This window comes from Gekko japonicus, unplaced genomic scaffold (assembly GCF_001447785.1).
Source record: "Gekko japonicus isolate JY-2015 unplaced genomic scaffold, Gekko_japonicus_V1.1 scaffold2340, whole genome shotgun sequence".
Lineage (NCBI taxonomy): Eukaryota > Metazoa > Chordata > Lepidosauria > Squamata > Gekkonidae > Gekko > Gekko japonicus.
Genome location: NW_015170345.1, coordinates 99697 through 119940, shown reverse-complemented (window position 1 = coordinate 119940; position 20244 = coordinate 99697). Strand labels below are relative to the sequence as shown.

Genomic DNA, 20244 nt, shown 5'->3' with positions numbered 1-20244 from the left:
ATAAAATAATAAAAATAAAAGTATAATATTAAAACATATATACAGTGAAGTAGCTAAACAAGGAAAACAAATAATAATAATAACGGTGCAATCCTGCTGAGCAAACCTCCCCGGCGTCTGTAAGCATCCCACCTCCTCTCCTACACCTGACAGGCAGCTGCCTGTAGGAGGGGGAGGAGTATTAGAAGCCACTGTGGAGGCAGGGCCAGCAGGATCACTAAGGTGTTACTGCTGGGGTGGGCTCCCTCGGGGCTTTAAGCACCCTGGAACCGCTGCAGCACCTGACAGACGCCTGTGGTGTAGGAGGTGGGGGGGGAGTGTGTTGGAAGCCATCAGAGAGGCTGGGACAGCGGCATCACTACACCTCACAGGTTGTTGTTGGCCGTTCCTGATTTCCTCAACTGTCATGAGCTGTCTGCAGTCTCCTATAACTGTTGCCTTTTTTTCCTCAGAACACTGAGCTCTGTAGCTGACCAATGAGAGAGTGGGGGTGCAGGGAGGCAGCAGCCTGGCAGTTGCATAGGAATCAATGGGGGGAGCATCTTTTACCCCCTTTGACCCCCCTTAGGGGTTGAATTTCTAAAAATCCCTTCTTAGTGAGCACCTGCGTCACGGTAGGAGCGCTCTCCCCGAATTTGGTGTTTCTAGGTCCAGTGGTTTGGCCTGGGCATTGATTTTACGGTGAGGGGGATTTTCTTTTATATATATAGAAGATGAAGACTAGTCTGCTCTAGTGCATCAAAGTTAATGCTAAACTAAAACCTTATTAGTCTTTAAAGGCTCTATAAGACTTTTATTTATTTTTAGCTTCTGCTAGGTAAATTGCCACTTCAGCACTTTCTAATACTAAAACTAGCACTCATGTACAATGTGCTTTCATCACTCTCACTATAAAACAAAGATCCCAAATAACTTCTGAATCCAGAGGCTTGTGTTGCTCATCTTCTGTTACTTCAATGTGGTGGTGATGGAAAGTCCTGTCAAGTTGCAGCCAACTTACAGTGATCCCTTGGGGTTATCAAAGCAAGAGATGTTCAGAGGTGGTTTGCCATTGCCTGCCTCTGTGTAGCAACCCTGGTATTCCTTGGTGGTCTCCCATCCAACTACGAACCAAGGCTGATTTGACTTAGCCTCTGAGATCAGGCTAGTCTGGACCAACCAGGTCAAGGCATTACTTCAGTGTGCCAGTCAACTGAGTGAGGGGACACACATAAACAGGAAAGTTAACCTAAAGCTAAAAGCTTCTTCTTTCAAAAAAGCAAACAAAACAAACAAAAATGCACCTTTCCCCATCAGAAGTATGACTGGCTGCTGTAATCATGCATGTATGGTGCTCAAACAAACTGCTTTGCAAAAAAAGTTGATACAGGATCTGGAAAGGAGAAAAGGGTAATTTTGATTCTGATCCGCACATAACTAGCTTTTATATATGTTTACTCAGAGGCAAGTTTTGCTGTGTCCCAAGGGACTTAACTTGAGAAAATTGAGTAGTATTTCAGGTTTAAGTTGGTGTAAAACAAACCAATTGAGGCCAGCTGTTTCAAGGAAGTTTAAAGCAGGTTTGGCAGGGGCCATAGCTCAGTTGTAAAGCTTCTGTTTCGTGAGCAGAAGGTCTCATGTTCAGTCCTTGGCATCTCCAGCTAAAGGATCTGCATGAGACTCTGGAGAGCCGCTGCCAGTCTGAGTGGACAATACTGACTTTGATGAATAATAATAATAATGCTTTCAATTTATTAATTGCTTTCCCCACGAGTGGGCTCAAAGTGATTTACAGTTACACTTTTAGACAGGGGACTAGCAATGTTTCATATGGGATAGGAAAGACAACATATAATTCATTTTTAATTGCACACGCCGTAACTGCACGGTGGAAACGTCTCTGACTTGGATCAGTCATGTCCCGAACGGCTGCGTCGACCGGCTTGATGACGTCGGGGCTTCAGGACCCGTATGTCGTATCGCCACACTGCCACCGCCTGGCCGGAGCATCCCACCGCAGGGATTTTTCTTGTAGCCGAGTAGTTTCTACCGCCTTCCGACCCTGGAGCAGGATGTCCCAAGCGACAGCTAACACCTTCCCACAGGGGAGTTGGTGTGCCCACCCTCTCTAAGGAGTGGTTCCCATTTTATCTACTCGCCGAGGCTTTCGAATCGCTGGGTGGACGATGAGCTGGGGACAACAGGCTGGCTGCTCACACCAGCGCGGGGCTTGAACTGACACAGTTCGGATGTTAAGACAGTGGGATATACCCACTGTGCCATCGCTCAAGGGTCTGATTCAGTGTAATGCTGTTTCATGTATTCAAATCCAGTTATGACACTGTAACAAGTTTGTAGATTTCACTGTTTGGTTGCATTCCACATCCATAATGTACTTGACATACATTTTTCTTACAAGGCTGTAATAACGAAGTGTTATAATTACACCTGTCAACATAGCAGTACATACAGTAAATTACACATTTGCCTGATATTCATACATAGCATGTATGCTTGTGAATGTCTGTGTATGAAAATGTCACACTGTTGTTCTCAGTGTTTTCTGCCTAAAAGAGCTGTGATTTGTAGCCAGATTTGCAATTAAACTGAAAGTCTACACTACCCATTTAAAATTCAATTTTCATTGCCAGGAGTAAAAGATGCCTATGTAAACTGCATTAGTTTATGAATCACATGGAAACTCAGTGAGGTCAAGCCTTTTATTACACCAGCTTTACACTTCAGTCCACCAACCAGCTATAAACTGGAGTCCTTGACTGAAGTTGGCTTAAATATAACTACTTCAATTAACTGGATTGTGGAGTGGGTTGAGTATCTCCCAACAAAGGAATGCAGGCTGCAGTCCTGGATCTTTCTAATGGGGAGGTGATCTCTCTAATGGGGAGAAGAACCCCTCTGATGCTCAGTTGTAGGTTTGGGGCAGGCTTTTTGTGCTAATGTATCTGTGCTTTTAGCTACAAGCATAAATGTTTGGCAATTTTAATTTGGTGAAATCCATATAATCAGGGGATCAGTTAAAAGAGTGTTCATGCTAGATATCAGGATGAAATTCTGCCAATTAAATGAGTGCGTTCAGCTAACATGTTGGCCTTTCATTAATTGCCTTGGATTATGCTTTTAAAAGACACATATTTTTGTATTTAAATTTTTCATTTCATATGGAGGGCTAGCAAATCATATGGTAAACATTTGGTTTTCTTCTGAACTATAGCATGCAGTGTTGTTTGCTGCCTCAGTTATTCATTAACAACGCTTCCATTTTGTGGTTCGCAGAAAAAGAACCAGTTATTTAACTGCTATAGTTATATGTGGTTTAGAGGTGAGGGTTTATTGATATCATTGCCTTTCCCTCTCTAATTCAAGCACTGATGAAACACTACTGATTTCTCTTTCGTGACTAACTGTGGTAGGTTTATATTTGGAACCTACTTTTCAAACAGTTGTTTCTCAAGGCGGCTCATATTGCTCAAGAGACAAAGACTCGAGACAAAGATTCAAGGAAACTGGGGGCAAAAGGTGCAGCAAGGATATCAATCTGACAATATTAGAAAACAATTAGGTCATTTTCGTAGATCAGGTTGGGGCTTGGGACTAGGCTGCTCCTCCCTCAGCAGTATTTTGCTTAGAGGGAGGAAATGGAGCAATTATCCTTGGACTCGGGGCTTTTTTCTCTGGGGGAACGTGCCAGAACAAAGTTCCGGAACCTCTTCGACAAAATTCTTTTTAAAATGTTTAAAAGTTCATGAGTTTTCAGTATACAGATTGAAACCTTCATTTCCCTCTTGAGAGTTCCGGCACCTCCCCCCCCCCCCAAGCCCTACTTGGACTTCTTGTTAGGGTTGCGAACACCAGCTTGGGAAATTCCCAGAGATTTGGGGGTAGTGCCTGGGAAGGGCAGAGTTTGCTGAGGGAGCCTAGTGGGATGTGTGTGCCCTTTGATGCAGCCATTTCCTCCAGGGGAACTGATCTTTGTTGTTTGGAGATCAGTTGTAATTGTGGGAGAAATCCAGGCCGCACCTGGAAGTCAGAATGGACCTCCCTTAATTCTGTGGTTTCAGGGCAAGTGGCAGTTAGAACAGGTTCTTTTTGATAAGGAAGGGGAAGCTATGCTCCCCACGGCTTCTCATTCTCTGGCAGATGGCTGGGGCCAGGCACAGCTTCCGCTTGATAACATGTTTGACCAAAGAGGGAGTGGGTTCCCTTAGTCCTCTGGTCAGTGGCAAGGTTCATAGTGTCTTCCTCTTCAGTTCTTCAGGCCGAAGGTAGAAGTTCTATTTATCTTTCTGTTGAGTGCAATATAGGGATGGCAGCATCCACGTGGGATCTGGGGATTCCCTGGAATTACACCTCATCTCCAGACTATGGAGATCAGTTCTCCTGGAGAAACAGATGCTTTGGAGGGGAGGTCCCTGTCCTCCCCGGTTGCTATTCCCAAATCTCCAGGAATTTCCCAACCTAGATCTGACAATCCTACTCCCTCACCCCCTACTAGGGTTGCCAAATAATTCTTCGCTGGGAGTGGGGGGCTCCCGGCCGGCGTCAGGTGAGTGCGCGCGTGCACGTCACCCGAAAGTGACGTAGGCACGATGGGCACGCTGGGGGCGCGGCCACGGCCATACATAGTTGAGTTTTCCCTTGTATGGCCGTGGCCCCGCCCCTGGCGTGCCCGGCGTGCCCACGTCACTTCCTAGTGACGACATGCCGGGGGCGGGGTTCCCCCCGGGGCCCGATTCCGCCGCGGCGGAAATCGGGCCTCCAAAGCGGGGGTTTCCCCGCCCCCCCAGCCCTATTTGGCAGCCCTACCCCCTACTGGTGCCCGGTGGGGGGGAGCCTGGCAAACCTAGAGCAGTAGTTTTCAAAGCAAGAGTACAATGAATGTCAATCAATTATGAATTTCTTGTTCTCTAGGAAACCTTTCTGCATTGATTTGGCTCCTTGCAGAGGATTCTGGATTTCACCTTCAGTTTCCACAGGGGTGCTCATGTCAAATGGAAGTAAGTCTATGCTCACAACAGTCCCATCTTACTATGCATTGCAAAAATAAAATTGGAGGTGATAAGCATGGTGATAAGCAGACAGCTAGTTCACCATTATTAATGTCACCATGGACCCTCTGATAAGCTTCTTAGGTATTTAGGTTGGAAATCTGTTTTGTTTTACATTAATGGTTTCCTGCATATATTTATTTAGACTCCCTCCTGCCCCTCCTTCCTGTCACTGCGTTCTTAGGCCAAGAAGTGATATGGAAGAGACAATTATTTTAAGAAATAGCATATGAAATAAAAGTTGCCCCATCCTTGGCCAATTATCAGTATGTTATGGATAAATAGCTTCCCGTTTCTCTTAAAAACAGAGTATCTTTATAGTGACAAAAGAGAGGGAGAATTTTTTCAAATATAACTGCTTCATTTGCCGCTGAAGCAGCTTACTTTACAGTGAGTTGAGCAACTATATTGCCACAATACTTTGTTTACTCCTCTCATTAAAACTATTGCTGTTGGTTCTAGAATTTGGATCTTTACTAACAAAGCCCCCTCTTCAGCGGGTTTTTCCCCCTTCAGGGGGAAGTTTCCCTATCTGTGTCTCAAATATAGAATGTACATTTTATTTTGAAGCCGTTTGTATCCTGCTCTAGCATTCACAAGTGATGCATTCCAGATAAAAGGCAGGTGTACTAGCAGTGAAGATTGCCCAAGGTCTCATAAAATTGTTTAAGAAGAATCCAGTTTTGCTTAGTAAGGCTGGCTTGCCCCAATCAGAGTGTTTGTACTGGTAAGTTGTCTAACCAGTTTTTGCAGGATTGGCAAAGAGCAAAGTTCCTCTTTCACTATGAGTGTTATCTGAGTTTCTCTTCTTACTTTTTCCTCTGTGTTCATAAGTTTAAGTTTTACTGTTTTTTCTAGCTATTAAATGAAATCCCTGTGAAATTACCAAACGGAGCATCTTCATAAATAAAGTTGGAAGAGCAGACCATGTTAGAAAGTTGTCTTTATTTATTCATTTTAGCGCTGACAACCAGCATTGGAAAACAAGTGCTAACAGTGGGTGAGTTTCTGGTTTGTTTTTTCCCTCCTGACTACATGTTTAAAGAGACTTTAGAAGTCATCTTCCCCTGTTCAATTAACTCATAGTATTTGGATGTTTGATAGACTGTGATTTTAAGCATGCTTTATTTGGGAAAAAAATTGAGTCAGTGGAACTACTGCCAAATAAATGTGTTTATTAGAATTAAGATATAATTTCTTATTTTTAATATCAGGGCCTCCTGATCCATCTCCCAAAAATTAAATTAATGCAGCCTGAGAGAAAAATGGATACAATGCAATCATATGCAGTTAATCCAGTATAATCCAACTGAACTCAGTAGGTATGGACTCTTCATAGGGTTACATTGTCAGGCAGAAAAAAGATATGGTTTTTAAGTCCATAATATCTTTTCTCTGCCAAATATTTAACATGTTCTTCATTAAGAAACATGGATAGTGGTTTGTAAGATGAAGAAGAGTGTGAATAGAATGGTCCCAGTCAAGTTATTAAAAACTGTTCTTGATAGCAGGTCGTAAAGAAAGATTTTATTCAAATCTGTGTTTTGCTGTACAAGGACAAAAATGAAACAGGATTATTCTAATGTAAACCCATTTTGCTATGACTACTGTGGAACAATAGGAAGGGGAGACTTTGGACCATCAGTAAAGTTACATTAATATAATGTAGAATTGTAGTAATCTGCTAATTTGAGTTGCAGCATAAAGGTAACATTTGGGGTTATTTTGAAAAAAAGCATAATAAATGGCTGCTATGAGAGTAAGCCCCATTGAAATAGGGAGTAAGCACGTATTTAGAATTGCTCTCTCTCAAAGTTTGTTTGAAGTTCTTGTTATATTGAATCCAGCTGTAAAGGAACAAAAATATTTATGATTAACATGAGAGATTTCCCTGTGCTTTGAACCCCTCAAGGGAGTGTGCGACGTAAGTGCATTGCTATGTGGTTGCCCACTTTTACATGAGTCTCAAGCACTTGTGGGCCACAAGAAGTGTAGAGAAAACTGAGCTAAGATTTCTGATCAACTCTATTTATTTATTTGTTTGTTTTATTTATACCCTGCCCTACCCCAGGAATGGACTCAGGGCAGCTCACAACATAAAACCAACAAACAATAAAAAATAAAACAATACATAGCAACAGCAGATAAAACCAAAATTACCCCAAGAACTTCCAGTGCCCAAGTAATATCCAGGACAGCAAGGGCACTGGGAAAGGGGTCATGGACAGGGGAGCCAGAATGGTTGAACGCCCGCTACCACAACCAAAGGCCTGGTGGGACAGCTCCATTTTACAAGTCCTGCGGAACTGTAAGAGGTCGTGCAGGGCCCTGATCTCAAATGGGAGCGTGTTCCACCAGGCCAGAGCATTAAATAATGACACATGAAGTTTGGTTTGTTGAAAAATATTACTTATGTAAAAAAGTCGATGGGATTTTTATTATTCTTGAACAATGATGAGCAAGTCTTATGAAGAGGTAGTTTTTCAAGGGTATTGGATTAGTGTCCCTGACACACTAACTACAGAGTGCAGTTGTTACTGAATAGTTCACATATAGTTGTCCCAGAAAACTGTGTACCAGTGAGGTAATTCTAAAAGAATGTCCTGGATGTGTTGTATGAAGGTATTTGTAAAAACAGGTAGAGGTTGAACAATGATGAGCAAGTCTTATGAAGAGGTAGTTTTTCAAGGGTATTGGATTAGTGTCCCTGACACACTAGCTACAGAGTGCAGTTGTTAAATAGTTGACATATAGTTGTCCTAGAAAATGTGTTGTAGGTATTTGTAAAAACAGGTAGAGAAGTACCTGGTATTGTTGGTATATTATAGGGAAGAATGCTGAGAGACTGCTCCTGATACTTCGGGGGGTGGGGAGTGATGATATCCACTCTATGGACGGTTTTAAGCTTTTTTAATTTGAAATTTAAATGTTTAGAAATGTTAGCAGTTGTTTGCTCATTTGTGCAAACTATTCTATTTTATTTTTAACTTTGTTTTTTGTTTTTTGGTTGGCAGTGCTGATCTACTCAACTAAAAAGTGAAATGAGAAAATATATTTGACACTGTTGAATACTGGGGTGAATGCTACCAGCTTTTCCACTAGTGAGAGAGGGAGACTCTTTTAGATTACCTAAAAGGCAGTGCTAGGGATCGTGGGACTATTACAGCAGTGAGGAAGGGAGCTGGGTAGATTGCATGGAAAAGATCCTCTTAAAACAGAACTGGAGATCCTTCAGAACTTTCTAAAATATATTTCACATGTTTTCAGTAAAAATGTCCAAACTGAAGACTAACATAACCTTCTTTTAGGTGGAAGTGCTCATCAAATCCCTAGATATTCCACTTATGAAATTGTCATTCCTCAAAGACTATCAGAGAAGCACTGGACTCATCTTCATGAGGTTTGTTCTCTGCCACATTTTTTTCCTTTTTGTATGACATCCTGTATACAACATTTTCTATAAAGCAAGCAAGTTTAATTACAGGCCTTTGTTCCAGTAAAAAAAGTTCATAGGATCAGGAGGAAGAATTGCTGCCTAGCATCCTATCAGATTCCATGAAGAAGGAGGAGGAGATTGGATTTATACCCCGCCCTTCATTATCCAAAGGTGTCTCAGAGCAGCTTACAAACTCCTTTCCCTTCCCCTCCCCACAACAGACACCCTGTGAGGTAGGTGGGGCTGAGAGAGCTCTGACAGAAACTGCTCTTTTTTCAAGAACAGCTCTTATCAGAACTACGGCTTGCCCAAGGTCATCCAGCCAGGTGCAAGTGGAGGAGTGGGGAATCAAACGCGGTTCTCCCACATTAGAGTCCGCACACTTAACCACTACACCAAACTGGCTCTCTACACCACAACACCACTACACCAAACTGGCTGGACATTTCTATGATGCTGCCAACCAACCCAGGACATAGTATAGTGCAGCAATGTATTTTAGCAGAAGAAAAGGGTTTTATACCCTGCTTTTCTGTACCCTAAGGAGCCTCAAAGCTGCTAACAATTGCATTCCCTTCCTCTCTCCACAAAAGGCACCTTGTGAGATAAGTGGGGGAGAGAGAATTCTGACAGAACTGTGAATGGCCCAAAATGACCCAGTAGGCTTCATGTGAAGGAGTGGGGAATCAAACCTAGTTCTCCAGATTAGAGTCCACTGTTCTTAACCACTACAACACACTGGTTCTATACACCTTTTGCCAACTGCATGTTCAATAGCTTTACACAGATGCATCATAATTCAGGATTACTTATCTTTATGTTACTCCAAATGTTATGTGTCACCCCAAAAAGGGGGGCTGTCTCCTATTTGATTTGGGGAAATTAGTGAGGGGAGTAACAAGCGAGATGCACTAGCAGTGTTTACGGGGATCTTTCCCTTAAGAGAACTCTTGAAATAACTAGTCCAAGGTAAAATAGAGATTAATTTTATTTAATTTATTTTATTTGACAGAAAATAAGAACGCTAATATACAAAGAGCACACAAGAACAGCACACATACAAGATCAATTTAGAAATTAAGGGAGTACCGGGAATAAGGGAGGGTGTTGGGGGAAAGAGCGGGAATCCACGGAGAGAAGACTGTGAAACAGCCCAGTGCTTCATGAAAAGGACCCAATCAGAATGGGAATGCATTGTCACTAGGCGCCCAGACAAGATATATAGCAATGGAGTTGCAGCTGCCTAGTTATAGCAAAAATGGGACCTATGGGCATGCTAATGTGACTGCCCCATGAAACAAAGAATTGATAAGATTAAAACAGTGAGTTTGGGAATGCTGAATGGGGTTTGCAGGAATTGACAGAGGGAACAGGAGATGTTCTTGGGAGGGTTCCATTCAGGTCTTAGAGTGCCTGGACTTCCCTGAAGGAATTAAAAGCTTACAGGTTGTAGAAGTACTTGTGTAGGGCAAGCACCCTTGGTTTTAGGACACCAATAGAGAAGTCTCCCCCCCCCGCCCCGCCCCCAGTGAGCCATAGAGTCCTCACAGGGTCCCTGTTCAAGTTTTAAGATAACTTGGATTTCCCCAATACCCCATGGGCTGTAGAATTCCCTGTGACTGGGCTTTCTCAAGTTTTAGAATATTTGAGCAGAGCAGAAACCAAGTTCACCTCACAAGCCATAGAGTCCTTGTGCAGGCTTTTATATATCCTTGGTTTTAGAATACCAAGTACAAATCTTTACGCTCCGACTTTGGGCTCCCCATTTTCAGTTCTTCCCAATCTCTTTAGGCTTTGTTGTTGAGCTGACTACTGGTTAGGCAGCTCCGCAGAAGGCTTCCACATTGATGATGAGAGGATTGAATCTAAGGGTAGCTGGGTTCTTTAAGGGGTGTGATTTTCTTCTTCGTGTGTAGTGTTGATGGTTAAAATGCCAAGAGATTTAAACATGATTTGGGGAATACGGATATCGCATGGGGACCCGGTCAGACCAACTATCCAATCGGGGACCTTGTCTTAAGAGGTCTTGACTGGCCCCACTTATGGAATTGATATAGGCTGTTAAAAACATTTGGATTTTTCAGATTGACATAGTACTCTTTCATTTGACACAACATGTATTCTCCTGGGGCTTTCTTTATCTGGCAGTTCCCGTAGGGTACCGGAACTGCACATGCACAGCTAGTTGCCGAAGCACGGGCAGCATATAAGATGGCAATTCCCAGAGTAAAGAGGGATAACAAAATCATATTTACCAGTCCCAGTTTGCATGGCTTAAAAGGAAGATGATTTTGAAAGGAAAATAGTTATGTATGTTCTACCATTCTCTAAGCGTATTGTACATGAATTTCTCAATATTTGAGGGCGGGAGGAAAGGAAAGGAGCAAAAGAAAAAAGGACCCCAAACCAAAAAATAAACTATTGTGCAAACAAAAATATTGCGCTCCCCTCCTTTTTTCTTTTGCCATTAGCAGGAGGGGCAGGTGTACCAAAGAACAATTCTATTCCCGATTTAAGGAGCCATGAAGGTTTATGATACGTCTATGAGTGGTAGCTCAGGTGCACAGTTCAGTGAAACCTGCCGGGTCTGGACTGAGGATACCTGTGTGGGTAGGCCATTTTAAATCCCCGAGGGTAGCTTCCTCTGGGAAAAATTAGTCTGAGCATTTGGCTCATTAGGGTTACCCTGATGACAACTGGTACGACACACTGGGGGTGGATTTTAAATATCAATAGTCGATTTTTTGGGGGAGGGGAGAGCTCTTACTTCGCAGTCCAGGCAAATCGCTAACCCTAACAGGTTTATAGATACCATGGAACCAGCTACATCAGCACAGTTATATGTGTGCCAGTGTGGTGTAGAGGTCAGCATGTTAGACAAGGTTCTGGAAGACCAAGGTTTGAATCCCCACTTGAACATGGAAACTTGCTGGGTGACCTTGGGCAAAGCACACACTCTCAGCCAAACCAACATCACGGGGATGTTTCATAAAACGGAGGAGGAAAGAACAATGTTGTAAGCGGCTTTGGGTCCACATTAGGGACGGAAGTAGAATATGAATGAACAATCAGTATAACAAAAAACTGGTTGCAGTTGGGAGGTCACTCTTCATTCCTTGCATAAGATGCCACTTGAGATCTATCAGCACAAGCCATGTGGTGCATCATTCACAGTGCTGAATATCTATAAGCTTAGGATGTAAAAATAATTAAAAATGATAACATACCATAATATTTTTATATTTGGCAGGGATTCTGGTGTAACACTCTATATCTAGCTAGATAAACTGTGTATTTTTCTTCTATTTATTTTTTTAAATAAAAGCACTTATTTTATGATGGAGTAGAAAATTACATTTTATATGATTTATTTTTCAGGAACATTTAGGTAATGAACTGTCTTACTTGATTCAAACTGGAAATGGAACTCACATCCTGAAATTAAAGAAAAATAAGTATGTCATATGGTATTCTAAGATCTTTTCAGTTTTTACTTTAGTATATTTTTTGTATTACTATTTTGTTGGAACAGTCAGTTGGGATGACAGAATACTTAAGGAAGGAAAGGGAATCTCATTCTTTTAAATGGGAGATTTTAGGTGGTGGCAGGGAGTGGAGGGCCTGGCCAGGAGATCTCATGCTATGACAAGAGACCTGCCCCCCCCCCTTCTGAACATGTAGGGTTGTCACTTCCCACAACTTGAACCTTAGCTGGCCCCATATATAGAGTGTGGTGAAGGGCTTCTCTTATTACTGTCTTCTCAGTATGAGGCACAGCAGCTCAGGTGAAAGTGTGATATTGCCAAGGTGCCCAGAGGAGAGCAAGCTAGCTGTGGAGAAGGGAGAGTAAGACTGCTGCCACCACACTATGGCCAGCTTGCTCTTTTCCTGGGTGGTTGCTGGGATTATCAAACTCCAGGTGAGGCCTGGGGTTCTCCCTGAATTACAGCTGATCTCTAGACCATAGCGATCACTTCCCCTTCAGAGGGTAGCTTCTGTAGCATTGCATGCCTGCTAACCATCTCTGTGTGGAAGCAGCATTGTTAGGGTAAGACTAGGCAGCATGAAGAGATGCCCAGGAGATGATAATATTTTTGTCAAGTCCCAAAGAGGAGTCTCTGATCCAAAAGACATTTAGATTTTAAGAATTTGCATCAAGTGTCAACTGTGGTATTAAGTTTTGGGTCAAAAGATTTTTTTTAGTGGTGTTCTCAGTTTGTCATTGTTCTTTTTACTTTCTTGCCTGTTGTTGATCAGGACAAAGTCTCTAGTTATACAGGAAGTTACACTCTTGAACTGCTTTCTGACTGTGGCCCAACATTCCAACAAAAAAAGGAAGGCCAGTCTGCTGTAGCCGTTCTCTGTTATTAACACTGCATGCTGTATACTATTTTAGTTCAGATGTGGTAACAGGATATTATACTGTCTCCCTAAAAAACGTAATTAAAAAATTGCTCTTGTATGGCTTGCTGAATTGTCTGTTTTTTTAAGTAAGCTTTCAATTCAGACATCATGAAATATATTATTTTTTAATTTCAGAAATCTTATTGGTGAAAACTTTATAATATTTACTTACATCAATGATGGGAGATTGAAGACAATGCCCTTTGAAGCCAAGGTACGATGTCTATGGCTGCTTACCTGTGGAGCTTTTGGTCTGGTTTTGTGACCAAACAGTAATGGGCATTTTGAACCATAGACACAATGTTGTTTTTCAGTCATCCTCCGAACATCCTTTCCCTGTCCTTGGTATGCTATTTGCTGTAATGCTATTTGCTATATTTCTGTGATGATGAGTCAGAGTGGGTTTTCCCACCATCTGGATGGAAAAGTTTGGATTTGGATTTCTGAACCACCACATGCAGAGTGCAATTTTTCCTCCATATCCCTTTATACCTGCCATTTGCACCACTGGAAGGGTTTTTGCCAGCTTTTTTTACTGGCACTTCCTTTATAACACTATAGGGATATAGCCACCACTGCTTTTTTTTTAAGACCAGAAGAAAGCCTGGGGGATGGGAATGAAGTGGGACAAGGAATTACTGAGGGAAACATAAAAGTATATTCCCATCTGGATGCTGTGTTGTTTCTGTGAATGCCTCTGCATTCCCTTTGGGCTGACCCCAAATAGGTACCACTAATCTTCAAAGCTTGGTACCTCATTTGCTAAGACTCTAGAATTCCAGTTCCCCACAGTATTCATTTGAAGAGTATGTGTTTTTAGGCACATATGGGCATTATCCATTCAGAGGAAATGCTGTCCATTGATATATGAGTATGCAGGCTTTATCCTAATAATTAAGAAAGAGCCAGCTCACCAGACTTCCAGCAACACAAAACCAGAATGCAGTAGCAGAATTATCTTTTAATTAGTTTTCTGAGTTGCCTGTTCTGTTTGTACCTGTAACTCTCAAAGGACTCCATTGAACTCAATGACAATTTCCTTCCACACTGTCTGAATACTGTGCCCTATGATTGCAATACTAAGCACATTGACTTAGAAATAAATTTCAGTTGAATAAATTTAATGTTGTAACCTTAGGTCATAAGTTTCAGTTGAACTACCTTCATTGTAAATGTGTTTAGGAATCAGTTGCCAGTTTGTGTAAGAATATGTTTGTCTCTGCCAAATGACAAGTTGAGGCTGTCATTGCATGAGAGAACCACCATGTTTACAATGTTAATTGGTTCCAGACTCATTGCTATTACCATGGAGTTGTTGAAGGAGTTGCTGACTCTCTGCTTGCTTTCAGTACCTGTGATGGACTTAGGTATTATCCTTTCTTTTTCACTGTATCTTTATCTTGATGTTTTTTTTATTTGCCAGAGAAAAAGGAAATTTTATTTATTTATTTAGCTACTTATACTCCACAGCTTAATAGTCTTGTAAAGCATTATGAAACCAGAGATTAGTTGAGGGTAATGGGATCCAGTTTTAAAGTCCAATCCTAAATAGGTTTAAACCTCATTATATTCAGTGAAACTAACTACCGAGAATGTGTCCTGAGAACTGCAGCCTTAGACAATCAAATCATGTCTGTAATTCTGGCATACTGTTCTAAGAGTTCATTGTACATTTTAAAGCATAGGTTATACTTATATGTTTAGATTAAAGTAACTGAATTGACAAAATCTCTGTGTACGTGTATATTTGTATCTGACTGGAATACAAAGTTCATTTGTAGATTTTCTGAAACTTGAATGTGGACCAACGTGTTCAGAGATCACAGTGTATGTTATGGCCTATTAAGAAACTGATTTACTGACCAAGTTAAAGTTTGTGTGTGTGTGTGTGTGTGTGTGTGTGTGTACAGTTCCACTAAATAGTATTGCTGTAAGTTATTTAGCAATGATGACTTGGGGTCATCTTGTTTGGAAGGAAGGGAAACTTGAATGAATAAATTGTCTTTCTTTTATGGTTTCAGGGGAGTCCTCCATATCGGAGGCAAACGGTATGGCATGGAGCCAGTTGATGGATCAGATCAATTTGAACACTTTTTCTACCCAGTAGAAAATTCTCCTCAAGACTCTTTTCTGTGTGGTGTGCAAAATAATAGCCTATATCATCATCAGCAGAACACAGAGGCTTTTCTGAAATACACAAATATATCACATGGTCATTTTAACAAGGATACCATTCTACGGGTAAAAGGAATTCTTGGTTTTCAGAAACTGTATTTGTTTCCTAATCTAGTTGTTATAGCTTTAGTAATTGTCTTTTTGGTTTTTAGTGGAGAGTTGTAACTTATTTCCAATACAGAAGGGGGGTCTATGCCCTATTTCCATAATTAAAATAATGCTTTGGGAAAGGGGCCAGTAATAATTTTTAAAATGAGCTGTGTGTCTTGAGCTGTGCTGATGTCACATAGATTTAACTTTATATATTCACAGCTTGAGTTGAGTTTGTTTATTTGAATTTCTTGGTTTAATATTGTTGAATGGGACTGTTGTGCAGAGTGTTTCATCAATGAAGAATTCTCATCTGTGTTGAAAGAAAGGCATGTGCCTAGTAATATTTTAGACAAATAAGCACATGCAATCAGACTTTGCTGCTGTAACATCATTTTTTCTGACATCGTGCAGCCAGCTGATTCATTTTCACTAAGACATTAACATATGTTGATGCAACCAGCATCTTGATTTGCCCAATACAGTGCAGCACAGCAGTCTCACACAAAGACCTTACTTTGTCTCAACAATGAGGAGAGGGGAGGATGGTGGAGGTGGGCCAGAAGTCAGGATTCACGGCGGCTTCATTATGCACCATCTAACAGCCTTCTGGATCAATCAGGCATAGCTCTGATCCGAGCATACTTATTTGGGTTTGCGTTCAGGGATATCTGTGGAACTGGCTTCCACTGTGCAGATGAGTCTTATCCAAAGAACTATGAGTGAAATAGCAGTCTTGGATCTCTGGTCCTTTTAATCTAAAAGTGGGTTCCCCCCCCCATTTGCTTCCTCATACCACTTCCTTCTCACTGATCAACCGAGATGAAGATAGAAGTGCTCCTTGACCACGGCAGGTGGCTGTGGCAGACACAGCATTTGAATTGCCCATAGGAGCAAACAGGAGCACAGATGCAAGTGCAGCAGCTGTCCATGTGCAGCAGCTTCCTGTGCTTGCTGAGAGGGCGGTCCATATGCTTATTCCTGGTCTCTGGATTGGCCTAGTTCTCATGGAGTACTGTAGCCTAGTTCTCACTGAGTTGGTAAAGTTGTACAGGAAATGAGTCACTTCAGACTGCAAGCTTACAGGATGGACTCCTCACCTGTGGGGGGAAAACCCTGTAAGTAGGGAGAAGGCTATGCCAGAACCCTTCTCATGGACTTCTGGTTTTTCTGTGTACAGGGGGAAAAAAATTAATGGAGGAATATTCAGTCTTATGAGAACAGCTTGCTGATGTGATATACAGGGTGGTATATATTTATTTATTTATACCCCGCGCATCCCGCGAACAGGCTCAGGGCGGCATATTAGTTTAGCACTGTGTGAACATCGTACTGCTAATGATAAAAGCAGTTCAGTGATGACATCAGTCTGGGGGTGGGGGCGCTCTCCCTCGCTGGATGTCTTCAAGCAGAAGCTGTGTAGCTATTTTTCAGGGATGCTCTAGTTTCGCATTCACCGGCGTTGAGCAGGGGCTTGAACTAGATGCCCTATAGTAGGGGTCCCCAGTATGATGCCCTTCCAAACAAGATGGACCCCAAGGTGCCCTCTGACACCTTTCTTGGCACCTGCCAAGTGTTTCTAGAAATTAGGGTGGGGCCATGTGGTATTCCTGCCCAGCAGGGCTTCTGAGTAGTCACTGGAGATCTGATTGGCTGTGCACATTAAAACAACACTGTTTTGGTGGCAGGTACCACTATACTGTTGGCCTTCTTTTTCTCACTGCTCTTTCTCAGTGTGTTTTTATAAATTACTCCTCTTGTCCCCTGCACTTGGCCTTCCTTTGTGTGTGGGTCTGCCTCTCACAGCAGCCGTTTTGTGGTTGGCTCCGCGTCCCATGAAGACCATGGCCCTTTCTGCACCCATATTTTGCCTTGGTTTCTGAGCGCATTCTATTCTTCCATTCTGCATTCCCTTCCACTTCTACTTCGTGTTGGGGCTTTCTCTTGTTTCTGCATTTGTTTTACAGTAATCTGCATTCAGACAGCTTCCAGCACACTGTTGCCCTGCACCTACCCAAGCTCCTTTTGCTGCAATTCTTTGTTCTCATCCACTTTCAAAATTGCTAATCCTTTCTAAAGTAGAATTGTTTCTGGGGTTATTTAAGTGCTGCCCACTGCCCTCCCCTGTTTCTCCCTCTCCCTCTTTAGGTTGACTCTCCCTCCCTGTTCTGTTTTCTTTCCCTCCTCCTCCAAAGACAAAAGAGGATGTGTCCTCCCGCTCAGGCAAACTTTAAAATGGTCAGAGAGATCATAAGGAATCTGTAAATGTAAAGGACTAGGGGATTCCCTGCTCCCAAATGTGTCAGTCTTGCATCTGTGGGCCTGGATTTTTCCCTCCCTTCCCTTTCTTTTTGCAGAATCATGGAGGGAGGGAAGGAGGGAGGGAGGGGTTGGCAGCCAGTTAGTTAAAAAAAAAATGTGGGTTTTGTTTGTAGATGCAGAATGTGTCCAAATCCCATCTATTGTGTCCAAATTCTGAATATGCCCACAGGCTCAAAGAGATTGGGAACCTTCCTACTTTATGATTCTTTATGAATCTTCCATTTTAAAAGAAATTCACAAAAAACTTAATAGCACAAGTTAATCTGGTCAATTATTTTATTCCTTGCATCTCTGGTACCTTTAGAAAAGAAATGTGGAATTGTTTTGAGCAGGCTTTGTTTATTTTAGGGAACTCAGTACATCACTGATAATGTGATATATAAATGTTTCTTTGTTCCAATTTATAGAGGAGACGTGCTGTGCTGCCACAGAAAAGCTATGTCGAACTATACATGGTTGTGGACAACAAGAAGGTAATCTTTTGAAACTCAGTAACATATTGGTGTAGTATCTAAACTTCCTACCCATGAACATCTTATATTTTGAATTGTTTCAGTATTTGCAGAAACAAGAAGATGTGGCAGCTGTAAGCAAGGAAATAGTTGAACTGGCTAATCAGGTTGATGCGGTAAGCCATCACAGAATCATTATTACGTGGGACAAGAGTGCAGTAATGTTTTTTCAATTACTTTTGTAGTGGGATTATAGCATGTTCCAGATCTATCATTATTCAGGTCTCAGTTTCACAGCCTGCTTCAGAAAGGGTTGAATTTTGCCTTTATGTGGGTCACCATTTTGTTCGTTTTCAGACTCGAATTACCGTTGTTTTCATTAAACATTGTGCCTGAAGAGCACTCAGAACTGTAAACTCTGGGTCTGTTTGGAACAATTTATTTAGAAGTGTATAGAGATGATGGCATTCTACAAAAATTAATAATGATTGTAATTGACAACTCTTGCAAAAATTATATAATGCTAGTATCTTCTAGCATCAATCTTTGCTAGATTGATCTTTGCTAGATAAGAGTCAAAAGGGGAAGGCCAATTATTTTTTATCTGATCAGCATTTTCTCTCCTGTATATACAGCTTCATAGTACATGTTATTAGTCATTCTCATTAATACATATACAGATAAGGTGGGATGCAGTTGTGGCACTTTAGTATGTCTTATCAGGAATGACTTGAAATGCATGCATTTGTATACATGTTGGGAAACAGTATCCATACAAAAATATGCAGGGTTTGGGGAAATTGGCATCTAATCAACTTACTGATGCCCGTACAGTAATGACAATTGTGTATTTGCAGATGTTCAGTTCTTTAAACATACAAATTGTCCTAGTTGGACTGGAGATATGGACTAAAGAAAACTTCATAAATGTGGATGCTGGTTCAGCTGGAGATGTATTGAGTGAATTTGCAGCTTGGAGACGAAACACTCTCATGAAGCAACCAAGAAATGATGTTAGCCATCTTATAATGTAAGGAATGGTTCCCTCACATCAGCCAGTCTGTGGTTGCAAACTGGACCTGGGATCCTGAGCTTTAAAAAAGACCTCAAATTCTGCAGCTGATATAAAGAATGCAAATTAGAAGAATGTGCCTAAGTATATTTCATGCATATGTTTGATAAACTTTCAGTGCAATCCTAAACAGAATGACATCCTTCTAAGATTGCTGACATCAGTTAAGTTAGCACAATATAATTGTGCTTAGTATTGCACTGTAAGTATACTTTTTGTGTGTAATTTGTATTTTTTTTCTTTCAGAATTTGAAATTTTGTGTTCAGAGGACTTGTGTACGTGTGTGGAAGTTTCTTGTTTTTTTGGGAATTAAAGAATGTTCATTTTATAATCCGAAGAAAAAAGGGATGAGACCAAAAGCACAGAGGATTGGCTAACGTGTGTTGAAAGGGGGGGTACATCCTCCCCTCCTCATTGCCCTGGCTACTAGATTCTAAATCCCAACTGTATATATTTATTTACATAGAAAATTTATACATCACCTCTTCAGGCAGAGAACTGTTCAAGATTGTTCACAAGATTTAAAAAATGCTACAATAAAAGACAGACATAAAAAGAGTATTAAAATATTAAATATTAAAATGATCAATATTAAAACAAGTCTCAAAACCACAACCCATCAAACAGCTCTAGGCTAGAAGCAGACCATTGAAACAGCTAAGAAAGATGTAACCCTTCCATTAAACATAAAGAGAAATGTTTTGTCCTTGCATCCAGAGGACAATAAAGTAGGTATCAGTAGGTTTACCAGGTCACAGTAAGAGGATTTGGGGGGCATTCTGGGGATGGGTGGGACGTTGCGTGCAACACCCTCGACCGTCCTAGACAAGACTGTCCGAGATGGACCAATGGTCTCACTTGGAATTAGGCAGCTTCATATGTTCATACTTCAGTCTGGATGTTGAGTGAGTTCATATTCTGAGCTGAGATTCCTTCATGTTAGAATCACAGAATCATAGAGTTGAAAAGGGCCATACAGACTATCTAGTCCAACCCCTGTCTCAATGCAGGATCAGCCTAAAACATCCCTGACAAGTGTTCATCCAGCCACTGCTTGAAGACTACCAGTGAGGGGGAGGTCACCACCTCCCTAGGCAGCTGGTTTGACTGCTGAACTACTCTTACTGTAAAAAAACAACAACAAAAAACCTAATATCCAGCCAGTTCCTTTCCACCCGTAATTTAAACCCATTATTGCACATCATATCCTCTGCTGCCAACAGGAAGAGCTCTCTGTTCTCCTATAA

General features: G+C 41.5%; 1 protein-coding gene across 1 annotated transcript in view; it reads left to right on the top strand.

The window, feature by feature from the left end:
• LOC107116293 (disintegrin and metalloproteinase domain-containing protein 9-like) overlaps positions 1–20244 on the top strand; it is a 43541-nt gene that overhangs the window by 1280 nt on the left and 22017 nt on the right. Inside the window, 10 exon segments of the mRNA XM_015418192.1 lie at positions 4909–4994; positions 5904–6045; positions 8354–8445; positions 11860–11936; positions 13021–13099; positions 14176–14252; positions 14907–15126; positions 17880–17945; positions 18029–18100; positions 18782–18954. Of these exon segments, the coding sequence (XP_015273678.1) occupies positions 5973–6045; positions 8354–8445; positions 11860–11936; positions 13021–13099; positions 14176–14252; positions 14907–15126; positions 17880–17945; positions 18029–18100; positions 18782–18954 (929 nt within the window). The 5' untranslated portion in view covers positions 4909–4994; positions 5904–5972.